Below are 14,536 nucleotides of genomic sequence, written 5' to 3'. Positions count from 1 at the left end.
CTTTGCTCCACCCATTTCCCCCTCTAGCCATGCCCAGCACTGGCATGTGGCCCCAAGGTTGCCCATATGGGAACGCAGATCCCAAGCTGAAAAAGTTTCCCACCTCTGCTCTACCGGATAATACTACTTCGTAGCCAAATGTGCTTGGCACTAGGAGTGAGACCAGCTCCGTTATAGACTAAAAGATGCAAAAAGGATGCTGTGTGCCTTCTTCTATCACTACTTGAGAGAATGAGAGGAAATGATGCCAAGTTAAGACGTGCCCCCTGGGCCAATCAAGATTCGCAGTGTGGGTGGTCAGGACAAAGCTGCCCAGGCAGCCATCCAAGTCTGCTCAAGCAGGGCCCGTTTCGCACTTTGAACACAACAGCCAATACACTCAGGACCACTTCACAGGGAGCAGCTCTTTGACATCTATGACGAATCATTTAATTACATTTGCACAGAGCCTCTCACAATGCGGCTTAGGCTCGCTGCAATCCTTCACTGGCATTTGCTTAGATGTTTCTTAGGAAGCGGGTTTATACTGAATCAGACCACTTGCCTGTCTAACTCACTTGTCTTCAGCTGCTGGGCCACGGCCTGATCCAAGTTGGATTGCAACAGGAACACTACCCCCATGCAAAATACATGGGGAGAGCCATATTCGAAATTCCCCAAGCACGTTTTGCGACTGGTGTGGGTCCAATTGCGACCATATTTTAAAGAACAAATCTCCAAGCAGTTTACATTAAAACATCAAATAATACAACCCAGAATAAAACAAATTCAAGCTTCAAGGAAAATGTTTCAGATCCTTCTCTAAGTGACCTTTCGCTTTCCCAAGTCGTCAACCTAGCATCCAGATATCTCCACACAGTTGCCATTGGACCCATGCCAGTCTCAAAACATGCCTGACACCTGGCTAATTTTGAACACATTTATTTCCCATTGTTTGCTCCAAGGAATACATGGTTCAATTAATCCCTACAACGACCCTGTGAGGTAGGTTAAGAGGATGCAACTGGCCCAAGATCAAACAGTGAGCTTCATGACTAAGTGCGCATTTGAATGCTGATCTCCCAGGTCCTGGTCTGACACTCTAACCAATACACCACCCTGCCTTCCTAGAGTACTTCTGCTATGGGGCAGCTATATAAATCAAGTAGGTAAATAAATATGAAGAAAGCAGCATGTCACTTAGAGAAAGATCTGAAATATTTTCCTTGAAGCTTGAATTTGCTTTATTCTGGATTCACAAATTCTCATCTTTTGCCACATCTTTTGCTGGTTGGGTACTGCTATACTGTCACGTCATGTCAGGCAATGGGATAAAGTTTAATAAGATTTTAATGTACAAAAAATGGGGCAACAGAAGCAAAAAATGTTGCCAAAAATAGTATTAAATGTTCTTTTCCTTTCACGTCAGGATTCAGCACCAGCTACTGGATCCTAAAAATATTATGTAATTAGCTGACAAAAAATTCTTCCTGTCCCTAGTCGATGAGCTACTTTTAGTAGACGGCTATGTGGTTTCTCCAGAAAATAAAGAATTGAATCAGGAACTTTTCCAGTGCACTAAATCTCATTTGGCATGTTGAATTATTATGTGTACTTTAATTAACTATACCAACTACCCCACTTTAGAAAGAGGCAAGGCTGCATTCATAATCAGTAATGAACAACAGCAAACCTTATATCACCTGTACCTCATCGTTGTCCACCTTCATCTGGGCACAAGCGGGTGAAATTAGCAGCTTCGGTTTCTGGTTAGTGTACACCATGTTTTGTCGATGCATCCAAATGCTTCCCTGCAAACAGCGACTTGGGATCTTTGTTTCTGGGTGAACTATGGCTTGAGCAAGTCAAGGTTTACACATCTGGATGCATCACCAAACTATGGTTTGCTGCTAACCAGATCCAGGAGGAAGGAGCATGTGAGTCCAAACCTCCAAACCAGTTTAGAATAATGTCTGTATGGGTCAGATAATTAGTACATATGATTCCTAGGGGAAGTCACCTGGAATTATGATAGTTACCATTTTGAAACAGCCCAATTTGACTGATGTTGCAACCATCCATTAGGTTGTTGTATGGCTACAAGCATTCTTCAAATAAGTGAAAGCAGCCTGTTTTGGAAAGTCACTTTATTCAAATAGGCCAAATTCAAATAAGCAGTTTAAAATAATTCTTTTAAAATCAACAATACTGGATGGTAGAAGACAAGTTTAGATAATTTAAAAGGATGAGGAAGAAAGCCACTACTGTGAGTGGCAGTTCCTAGTTGAGTGTGTCTGCAAGAATCCACATATAGCGGTGCCTCGCAAGACGAAATTAATTCGTTCCGGGAGTCGCTTCATCTTGCGATAGTTTCGTCTTGCGAAGCGCGGTTTGTCGCAGCAAAAAAAAAAACACCAAAAAATTCGTCTTGCGAAGCACGGCCATAGAAAACTTCATCTTGCGAATCACCAAAAACATCGCAAAACGCTTTCGTCTTGCGAGTTTTTAGTTGCGTGAGGCATTCGTCTTGCGAGGTACCACTGTATTTGCTGCCAGCTCTCCAGAAGCAAATGCCCCGTAACCTCTGGCACCCCGCAGATTCTACCCCACGGGTCTCATCTGCTTTAAAAAATGTAGAAAATATAAGAAACAGCAGTAGAAAATCATATTGATGCTTCAACATCTAAATTTATGACACAAATGACAGGCAGCCCTTACCATCTCCCAATCCTTCTGGGCATCCCATAACCTGCAAGAGGTTGGTTGCAACCGCACATAAGAGATGGCCAATAAAACAAGTCAGTGCTTGTGGTGCCCCTGCATATCTTACACCATACAACTCCATTAAATGGGAATCAAAGTATATCCTGGTTAATGAGAAAACAAGATTCAAATCAATTTTTAATTATACCAGCAGTAGTAAGCCTCGTGGCTAATGTTGATTAGCCGAGGCATAAGATTTTAACAATGTTAAATTTCCTTCAGGTAACCTTGATTATTCCATGTTGTGGGGAGAAGCTATTAAGAAACTTTGGTTAAGAGCCTGCTAAAAATGCCCAGTGACCCTACATAACAGTCTGCTGGTCTTGCTGACTGTTGATAAGATTAATATTCTAAAAAGCTAGCCTGTGTTAAAATCCTCACTGAACAGGTTTCTGAAAAATATTAAAGCATTACAATTGCCCTGAGCTACAATAACCTGAATCAAAGTTCTACACAATCCAACTGCATTGCAGGGGGTAGAATTAGATGACCCTCAGGATTCCTTCCAACATTGAAATTCTATGATGAAAGATGACTTGCCGTGATCATTTCAGGCTTTCAATCATACTTTTGAGTGTTCTCAAGCCATATTACTCTTACAACTAGAACCTTCAACAAGGAACAGTAGGCTTCTCTCTTATAAAAACTAGGTAAAGCCAATGTCAATTAGCATAAGAAATGGAGGTCATCCTGAAAATACACCAATAAAATTCTTGTGGCACCTTTAAAGACTAGAATATACACTGTGGCATGTTTTCATAGACCAGAGATCACTGGATCAGATACAGGAAAATTGCAAAGCTCTCTTAAATAAAGAGAGACCACTGTTCTATGTACTGCTCAATACTGCCTCCTCCACACTGATTGTCAACAGCTTTCCAAAGCTTCAGGAAGAAGAAGCGAGGGATTGACCCTGCACCTTCTTGAGCTGGCAGAGACCAACAGACACGGATAAAACCATATTCTAAAGAGCAAGGCTAAAAGGCTGCAAAATACACAAGAGTCATTTGGGGCCTAGCTTATATATTTGCGTTTCTAACACTACACCAGATTGGCAAGGGCAGGACTGGTCAGTTTCTCTGCTGCTATCACACATGTAAGCAGTGATGTTTGAGTGCTTATATTTAAAACTATGTAATAAAATGATGTCATGGTGAACAATGGTTGGCCTTGATCCCACACAGGAGCAAGGTGTGCATGCAAGCTTAGACATGCAAACACTAGACAAACACACAGCTGGTAATATTGGTTTTTATAGCATCTTAGGGGAAGGGCTGTCGATTCAGTGGTGGAGCACATGCTTTTTTGTGTATAAGGTCACAGGTTCACGCCCTGGCATCTCATAAGAACCTGAGAGGAGCCTGCCGGATCAGGCCAATGGCCCATCTAGTCCAGCATTCTGTTCTCACAATGACTATAACCAGGTGGCTGTGGGAAACCTGCAAGCACAAGAGCACGCTCACCTCCTGCCATTTCCAACAACTGGCATTCAGAAGCATTACTGCCTCTGACCATGGAGGCAGAGGGCAACCAGTGTTACAGGGGTCCCCAAACTAAGGCCAGGGGGCCGGATGCGGCCCAATCACCTTCTAAATCCGGCCCGCGGATGGTCTGGGAATCAGCATGTTTTTACATAAGTAGAATGTGTCCTTTTATTTATAATGCATCTCTGGGTTATTTGTGGGGCCTGCCTGGTGTTTTTACATGAGTAGAATATGTCCTTTTATTTAAAATACATCTCTGGGTTATTTGTGGGGCATAGGAATTCGTTCATATTTTTTTCAAAATATAGTCCGCCCCCCCCCCCCACAAGGTCTGAGGGACAGTGGACCACCTCCCTCCTGAAAATGTTTGCTAACCCCTGGTTAAGAAACTTGGATATATAAGCTGGGCACCAAATGACTCTTTAAACCAGGGTTACAGTCAGAACAGAATGTCTAGTTGCCATTTGGGGTTCAGACTGCTCAAAAGTCGCATTTTTTAACACAATTCTTTGGTTCCTGAAATTCGCTCCGATTGTGTAGATATAATGGATAGAAAACCACAGGATGTGTTGCAAATGTGTGAAAACTGACAAGTTCCAAGGATCCCCAGGCATGCACCTCCGTATGATAGAGACATCAGGCACCATCCTGGTGCCTGGGCAGGGTGGATTTGATTTAAATCAAACTGATTTAAATCACGATTTAAATCACTAGTCAGTAAGGCTTGATTTAAATCATAGTTGATTTAAATCATAAAGACTAATTCTTGCTGGTATAACTTTAATATGCAAGTAGATGAAGATTTTTAGAATAACAACTTTTCATATTAGTTTTTTTATCCCCAGTTTAATAGGTTAATCATTCATATTTGGACAACTTTACTGTTGTACTTAGGAAGGAGAAAAATAATCATTACCTTAATAATAACAATTTAAATAGATTTATTCAACTGAAACAATAACATTTCAGCAAATGTTATTTGCTTAAACAAACATCCATGTTTGTTAACTAATTTGGCTAAACAAAAACAAAATTCATATATTTTAAGAAACTTAGACTGTCAGCCCAGCCTACACATGAAAAACTTAAATACTGTCCACTCCAAACAATCAGAAAAATATTGTTTCTATTCTATTCACTGAACTTCTTGAAACTAAGCACTGAAGGGGTTGCTTCTGTATTCATAGGTTTGTAGAACAATAGGATTAAGGTCTTTTTCTCAACTCTGTTCATGTTATAACATTTTTGCTGTGAAGAAGAGGCATGTGATCTCTGTTGAGTCAAATTCAGTTTTGAGAACTGCAAAAGTAAACCAAGCACCTGTGATAATATCTTGTAGGCAGAGAAACTGCCCAATAATCTTACAAAAACCTCTGGAAGAGCATGACATTGTGAATGGATTAATGGAATTTATTTACCCCCAAAATTAAACATATACAACCTTATACTACAAAATTAAAAATCTAATCTTTATTTCATGATGGAATAACCTTTGGATGGTAATATGTTTTCCTCAAAAAGCATTTTATTTAAAAAAATCCGATTTAAATAAAAAAATCCGATTTTTTTATTTTATTTTTTAAAAAATCATTGATTTTTATCCACCCTGTGCCTGGGCATCTTCACTTGGTCGCAAGTAGCTGATAGCCAGGTGCAAAATGTGCATGGCAGATTTTGAGCACAGAGGGTAGCCATTGTGATTAGTAGCTGGGGGGGAGGGAGGAGAGAACTACTGTCTGAAATTCTGAACCACTAGTGCCAGTCCATGTAGGCAATGCTGAGCTAGACAATGGCTTGCCTCAATTAAAGGCAGCTTCCTACAGGGATGCAGGTGGCGCTGTGGGTTAAACCACAGAGCCTAGGGCTTGCTGATCAGAAGGTCGGCGGTTCTAATCCCTGCGAAGGGGTGAGCTCCCGTTGCTTGGTCCCAGCTCCTACCAACCTAGCAGTTCAAAAGCACGTCAAAGTGCAAGTAGATAAATAGGTACAGCTACAGCGGGAAGGTAAACGGTGTTTCTGTGTGCTGCTTTGGTTCACCAGAAGCGGCTTTGTCATGCTGGCCACATGACCTAGAAGCTGTACGCCGGCTCCCTCAGCCAATAATGCGAGATGAGCGCGCAACCCAAGAGTCGGTCACGACTGGACCTAATGGTCAGGGGTCCCTTTACCTTTCCTACAGGGATAAGGAGAAAAGGGAACCTGGATTAAGTCTGCATATCCAAAGCAAGCAAGCAGCACTGTTGACACTGCCAATTCCAAGCATGAGTGATGTGCACACAGCTCCATTTGTATAAAAGGAACTCCTACAACTAAACGGTAGCTGCTGAATGTGGGGATCCCACATTCGTAGCCATCGGGTCAAATGGAGACCCATGCACGTGAGTCTGTTCTGTACATCTGGTACCTTTGCATGACAGGGGAGAATAAGAAGGGCACCAATCCCAGGGGGAGTAAATATAAGCATATAGCAATATGGGAACGAGACTAGCACAGATTTAACGAAAGACTAAAAGGGATTACTTGACTGGCAGAAACAAAGTCACAGGATACCAGTTCAGGCCTAAGCCTCATGCTGCATAGTGATTATTACATTCAGAAAGATTTGAGAACAGTATTACGCACTACATAGTAGCCATAATGGGAACATAAAGCAAGACAGAAACCTTAATAATATAGTCCTTTAATTAAAAAAAATTCACTCTAGAAAAATTATTCTCTAGAAAATCCCAAAAGAAATCTGAATTTAAGGGGGAGGATGTGTTCTAATTACATGGTCTTCTGTAATTGCCCCTTGGTTTTCCAAATATTTTGGAATACAGCTTACTTCTAAGCACCTTTGTAGCACTTTCCTGCATCTTCGGCCTCATTACACCAAGCGAGTGAAGCACTGCTGCTTCTCTAATTATATAGTTTTAAATGTTATCTCAAAGGCACTTCCTGAAGGAAGTACTACCGTGTTTCTCATATTATAAGACATGTCTTATATTTATTTTTTCCTCAAAAACACACACTATGGCTTATTTTCAAGGGATGTCTTATTTTTTTCCTCCTCCTCCTGCCGCGGCCGGCATTGCTGCTGCACCTATCACTATGTCTTATTTTCGGGGTATGGCTTATATTCCTCGAATGCTTAAAAATCCTGCTATGGCTTATTTTATGGGTATGTCTTAAAATATGAGAAACAGGGTAGGAGCAAGACAAACAGTCTTGATCTATCCCTTAGGGCTGGTAAGCTCCAAGCTGCAGGTCGCTGAAATGGAGTCACGTCGCTGGGAACAGTTCAGCAAAGCTCAACTAGCTGGGCAGAAGGTCAGTATTTTAAAAATTATGGTATGTTTGTAGCAGTGAAGTCTCAACTTGCACACAGCGCATGAGCTAAGAAGGAAGAACAGAGAAAGGTGGGAGATGCCCCCCCCTGCTATTATCCTCATCATCGTCTGTTTATTAGTATGCCACTTTTCCACAATGGTGCACAAAGTGGCTCACAACATACCAAATGAACCATAATAAACGTAACAATTAAAATACATATTAAGAAAAATTAGAAACAATAATAATGTCAGCAGGTACAGAAAATAAATCCATACGGAAACAGTACAAATAAGCCAACACAATAAAACAGCTCAAAACTGAACGGGGGAGAGAATAATCTCCAATAAAGAAATAAAATGGCAGCACACAAAATTGGGAACGGGGGGGGGGGGGGCATTGCTATTCCCAAAGGACATTCCACAGAAGCTCACCACAATTAACTTGCACACATTGTGGTAGCCTTACCTCCCAGCTCTCACCTGGGTCTCCCTCTCTCAATCACTTCCCAATTTCTCACCTCCCTACTGTTATCAAATATATGAGCACAAAAGAGGCAGTGTGAGAGAAAGTGCCCCTGTTCACAGTGTTCGAAACTCCCACTGTTCCAGGCGCATTTTGCAACAGGGAATTTCATTAGTGCGAGCAGTTTCTGAGATCTGGAAGCAGTACTGCACCTAAGATTTCAGATTAAAACTGCATAGTGGAAGGAAAGGGCCTTTTTCTGCGTCCCCACTTCCAGCTACTCTCTGAAGACTGGAGAAGAGTCCCTCTTAAGAATATTAGGGGGGTGGGCAGGGGAAGGACTAGACCATGTGAAAAATGAAGATAATATTTTAGCTGAGGTTCATTCATTTTCAGCATGTATTCTTGTAATAAAGCAGGCCTAAACTTTCGGTTGTTGCACCCATAACCTAGGTTTAAGGTACCATTTAGCTCCTAGCTATCATAGCTCAGTTTCTAACACTGCCTGCTCACTATTTCTAAATCACCTTCTAGTGATCTCTTATTGCTTCTCACCTCTACCTCAGCAGATCTGCTTCCCCTTCCTTGGCTCACAGGTAAATTCCACATGTGTAAGTAATGCAAAGTCAAGAATCTTGGCTTAAACTATACTATACCATGCACACAGTGTTAGAAACTGGGCCGTGCACAGTATGGTTTGCTAAGTCAAGGTTCTTCTCATACCATGACCTGCAACACAGCCAAAGAGTAGCTGCTGACTTCCTTCTCCCAGCCACTGAGCAACAACAGAACAGGAAACCAAAGCTCTTACCAAGCAGCTCCTGCTCTTCCTCAAAAGCCTGTGCTTTTGAGAGGAACTTGGCTGCATCTGTGTTTAGCAAATAAAAAGCATTGGGGGGGGGGGGGGGCTGGAATGGACATTTTTTGATGGAGGGAAAGAAGAGGGTACATTCTGTACCTGGGGCTGTAAATACATATCAGGGCTCAGCTCAGGAATAGAATTCTGGATGGAATGAAAAAGGACAATTTAAGCAGGCAAGCCGGGAGAGATTTATTTTTTTAGATGCGGGGAGAAAATGTCCTCTTGAAAGGAGCTGCTAGTAAGGGGGTGGATGTGAAATAGCAGATTTTGGGAGTCATGCAAGCAAATGAGGAGTAAAACTTACTGTAATTTCAAGGTACTGAAGCTCAGGCCTATATGGAACATAGGAAGCTGAGTCAAACTGCAGGTATGTCAAGCTCAGTATTGTCTACACTGACTGGCAGCAGCACTTCAGGGGTTTTAGGCAGGGTTCCCTCCCAACACTATCTGGAGATGCCACTGTGGATTGAACTTGAGGCCTTCTGCATGCAAATTCAAGGCTTTGCCACTGGCCCTTGGCCATGCGTATGGAAACTTAAACGTTGCCATGGCATTCCCGGGAGAAACATGCTGATGTACAACCGCAACCTCATTGTTCTGGGGTTCAGGGTGAGATCCCACAAACTGCTGCCATACCTGCTCAAGAGGGCATGTTAATTATGATTACCCTACCCTTGACTCCCTTGTTAACAGTTAGTTCCTGTATGGCAGACCCTCCAAGGAGTCCTGTCCTCCTCATCTCGCTTCTCTGTGGGAAGCAGCATCCTAAAAGGTGCACATGGTTTCAAGGAAAAAAGGATGTGAGCAATCAGCTGGCGACAGATAAGAAAGTGGTGCATGGAAGACAACACCACCCACCACGAGTAATTCTGTGGTGTTAGGTAACTGAATGGGGCATCTGCACCCCGGTCCTTGTTGAGCCACCGCTAGCCAAGAGTTCTGGGCTAGAAGAATTAATGGGCTGACTCAGTGTGGTTGAATCAGCTATGCTGAAAACCAAAAACTTGCAAAGCACACACAAGGGAGGCCAGCACACCTTGTGGCAGGGAACAAAAGAAAATAAACTAGAATAATTGCAAACCTTGGTTTGGAGCACAATGAAAAGGGAGGCTTGCACTAGTGTGATTTGCTTGGAGCCTGACTTAAGCAAGGGCCACAAACGTGTGAGAAAATGGACCACAGTATAACCCAGTAGGGAAAACTCAATCATTACACTACAGTGATACCTGAATGGGCATAGACGACTCTCTTGATTCTGCAAAATGACACTGAAGTCATTCATGAACAAGTCAGCTGCAAATCAACAACTGGGTAACAATCAAGTTTTGAAGAGGCTGGACAATTTGTTTTTGAACAGCATGATGTGGCATTAATACAGGAGTCCTGCCTTCAATGTGACAGCAGAGCAACACAACCCACTTTATACAGTGGCCAGATGCAGTATTTTTGCCATGTTGTGGAACTAAAGGCTTTAAATTAGGGATAGGGAATGCACGGACCTCTAGATTTTATCATTGGACTCCAGCAGCCCTATGTAGCATAGCCAATGGACAGCATCTAAAGGACGATAGGTTCTCCTTCCCTGCTTTAAACAGAACCATACAGAGAACACATACCAACCCCTCAACTTCATAATATGGAGGACCTTAGCTTTTTTAGTTTGCCATTTTAAGTGCAGGCTATGAGCTTTCATCAGTAACAAAAAAGGTGTTACAGGTAGGTAGCCGTGTTGGTCTGACATAGTCGAAACAAACAAAAAAAAATTCCTTCCAGTAGCACCTTAGAGACCAACTAAGTTTGTCATAGGTATGAGCTTTCGTGTGCATGCACACTTCTTTATTTTAATAGGAAAAATAAAGGCACTCTTTATTTTAATAGGAAACAAAAAGCCACCAAGTTAAGATACCACTGACCAAGCAATGTAAAAAGAAATTCCTTCAGAAATTTAAAAGCCCTAGGTCTCTGTGATATGGCTATACAATAAAGCTGATGCAGTATCTACAATCAAACACCAAGAACGATTTGCAGGAACATGCTCTTGAAAGCACAAGATCCTCAGATCAGAGGAAAAGGTCTCAATCTGTACAGCTACCCAAGCTGATAACAAGTACTTTAAAGGAGGCGTGGGGAAGAGAGAACCACTTATAACAGAATCTGTTTATTAGGAAGCACCAAAGCAGCAGAGAAAATAATAAATTACAGAACACGCATGAAAGAAGTCTTTGCTTTGCTGCTGCTTCCTTTAGGTATTGTCATGCTTAAAAGGCAACAAACTTCATTAATTCAGACCGACACATTCCATTTCATTTCACTGGTTATATTTAAATAACAATTTTATCACCATTAAAATCACTCACACATACTAATTAAGGACCCAGGCCATGATCCAGCAAAGATATATGCTGCACATGGATAAACCCGAGAGCAGGCAAAAGTTGCTTTTGAGTTTTCACCTCTCCTACTGCTGAAGAGGCAAACCAACTGCCTATTTACAAACCAGCTTGCCTCTTCAGCAGCAAGAATGGTTCTCCCTCATATACGTGCAGTTTTGCTAGTTCAAAGTTCCACTTTCCACATGCAGATATAATCCCAATTGTAGGATAGAAAGGATGTAGGAGACAATTTTAAGAAACTATTGCTCCAAGCAACAAAAGCTCCACTTGTCAGCTCAGTGTATTTTACAGCCAAATTTGAAACTTAACTTAAAAACAAAAAGAGAGCAAAGAACACACTATGAAGAACTTGCGGCAACAAGCCTCTACCAAAGCAAACCACCTAAAGACTGGTGCGTGTTCTAAAGGTTTTTAATGTTGTGATTAAATCTTAAATGTTATGCTCCATAATGCTATAGTCATAGTGCACCAGCAGTTAAGCAAACAAGCCACAACTAGGCTCCAGTTCAGGTTCTCAGCAATATTCTTATTTATAAGAGCAAGTGCAGAAATCCCCAGTTAAAGTCTGCATGCAGTGAGATTATATAACATGGCAAAACCATTTTCATGAAGATTAACTTTTTAAAAAGTTCAAGTTCTGAAAAGACTATATAATCTGGAGTTCCTCCCAACCACACACATACAATGACCGCTTATGTAACTCTAGCCACATTACTTTGAAAATGCTAAATCATATCCTCTGCGGATTGTTTCCCGATAAGGATTCCTTCCAAATAAATGTAACTTAGCAAGAAGCAAAGGCCCGCCATTAATTTCATCCATACATTATAATTTTCTCCACAGCTAAGTGAAATTTTTTTTGGGGGGGGGCTTAACAGCCGCATTTTCTGAGAGCTACGTAGAATGCCAAATTGCACTACAGAAAAATGAAACAGAACAACGGAAACAGGTCCCATCAGTCAATTAAAACTCCACCACAAGACAAAGCCCTCTGTTCTCAATGCACTCACCATTATTCCTTTGCCAAGTAGCTTCTGTATACAGTGACAGGTAGACAAAGCAGGCCTTTTTCCTACCCAAGGGTGATTATCCAACATTCTCCTTTAGAGTAGACCCATTGAAATTAATGAACTTCAGCCTGCTAATTTCAATGTGTCTACTCCAAGTATGGCCAGAGTTAGATATCCTCCTCCTGACTTACCTGCAGAACTACACTTCTAGATTTTGGCTTGCATTACAAACTGCAGACAAATCTTGGGGGGAACAAGTACTGAAAGGGAAAATCTGTGGAAAGCATCCTGCTTTTCCCTCAGACCCGCAACAGGTGAAGTACTGAAAGGGGTCCTAGATACTGCCACCCCCATCAGCCAGGTCCAATGGAAGTTTCCAAAGTGGAGATCACCTTCTGTTCAGCAGGGCTTAGTAAGAAAAGGACATTGCAACTAGGACAGGATTATTTTGTACTATCATTCAGCACTACAACATGCCACTGGGAAACCATTTTTTCTTTCCCCATCTTGCACATATGCCCCAAATGCACTGATCAGGGGTTTCCTCACATCATTTCACCCATTTCCTCCCCAAGCCCCTGAAACTCCATTAATTTCCATTTCCTTCCATACAGGTGACTATTTTCTTCTTCCTCTTTTTACTTTAGGCTGTGCCATCATTTCTCTCTTCCCAACCTGCTTGTTTCTTGTTTTGATTTTAATGCCAGTGTAAACCACAGGAGTCATCAACTTCTCCCAACCCCATCATTTCTTGGTGCCATATACTAAGCTCCCTCTGAGATTTTTGGACCCCTTCCTGATCTCAGTGCATCACAATTCCTGACTAGATCTGAATTCCATATCTTACAACCGATTTCGGCTATACAAATGCGCACACACCTCATTCTAGGTGGTAACACATCTCCGGATCCTACTGCCCCTTATCCTCTCAGATCTCAAGTATTGACTGCAAAGGCCTATGAGATACACTATCACCCCAGATACATTCTTGGGGAACCACCAGGGGTTCCCTACTGTCACCACTCCAATGAGGGAGGGGGAATCCCATCCCCCTCTCCACTAACACAAGACCTGAGAACTCAGTCTGCACAGACAGATCCGCAAAGACAACCCACACCCTAAACACCCCATAACTTATAAAACCACACAGGTGCTATGCATGGAAAACACCTGGGAAGAGGTGCTCCTTTTTGAACTCCCAAACTCCAGTGCAAGAAGGTGGAAGGCCCCGAGGTTGCACACCAGAGCCACACACACCCCAACTGGAGGTGGGGCGACAGCCCCCCACCCTTAGGCAGAGCTCTCTCTCCACCTCCATCTCCCATTTAAAAAGCCAAACCCTCAAGACAACCTCCTTATCCCAGTATCCAAAATCCCCACCTCTCTTGTAGATTTATAAAATGTGCAAGTGCTGGTAGGGAAACCACCTGGGGGCTCCTTGGCAACCCCCAAACTCCTGTGCAAGGAGGCTTGAAGTCTCTTCCTAAAGTGTCTTCCCAGATCTCCCCCCCCCCACCTACAAGTGGGACCCCTCCCCTTATTTATAAAATGATGAGGTGCTGGTAGGGAAGCCACCTGGGGGATCCTTAGCAACATTCAAACTCCTGAGCAAGGAGGCTTGAAATCTCCCCTTAAGGTCCCATCCCAGATCCCCCCCCACCTACAAGTGGGACCCCTCCCCTTATTTATAAAATGCAATGGTGCAGATAGGGAAGCCACCTGGGGGATCCTTAGCAACATCCAAACTCCTGCGCAAGGGGGCTTGAAGTCTCTCCCTAAGGGCTCATCCCAGAGCCCCGCCACCACCTGCAAATGGGGGGGCCCACCACCCCTTTAACCCTTGCGTGCGCGCGCGCACTTCCCCCCTCAAAGCCCCCTCCCCGAGCCCCCCCCCCGCTTCCCCACATGTCCCTTCCCGGCCCCCGTACCTGGCCGCAACGGCTCGGTGATGCTAAGTACCAGGAGGAAGAGGAGAAGGAAGGTGCCGCTGTCTGCCTTGGGCACCATTTATCCTCCGTTCATCCTCCCCCAGCGCAGCAACGTAAACCCCCCCGCGGGAGGGGGGCGGTGAGGGGAAAGGAAAAATAAAAACAAAAGGCGCCGGAGGCGGAGGCGGCCTCCGCTTCTCCGTCACAGCCCCGGGAGCCAAGCGGGAGGCGGGGAGGGGGAGGAATTCAGCAGGCTCGCCAAGGCGCGGGGGCCGTTCAGCCCGCGTAGCTTGGCTGACTGGCTATCGCTGCACGCACAAGATGGCTGCCGCGTCTCCCCTGC

The 14,536-nt window shown here is 43.4% G+C and overlaps 1 protein-coding gene across 5 annotated transcripts in view; it reads right to left on the bottom strand.

Moving 5' to 3' along the window:
* Positions 1–14,536, bottom strand: part of DGCR2 (DiGeorge syndrome critical region gene 2) — a 56,528-nt gene extending 41,992 nt beyond the window's left edge. For all 5 annotated transcript variants that reach the window (XM_035097861.2, XM_035097862.2, XM_060269704.1 and 2 more), the window contains exon 1: positions 14,194–14,536. In XM_035097861.2, coding sequence (XP_034953752.1) covers positions 14,194–14,272 — 79 coding nt within the window. In that variant the 5' untranslated portion in view covers positions 14,273–14,536. The remainder of the gene's footprint in view (positions 1–14,193) is intronic.

Source organism: Zootoca vivipara, chromosome 17 (genome assembly GCF_963506605.1).
Source record: "Zootoca vivipara chromosome 17, rZooViv1.1, whole genome shotgun sequence".
Lineage (NCBI taxonomy): Eukaryota > Metazoa > Chordata > Lepidosauria > Squamata > Lacertidae > Zootoca > Zootoca vivipara.
The sequence above is the reverse complement of the archived record's forward strand: the minus strand, read 5'-3'. Positions and strand labels throughout refer to the sequence as shown.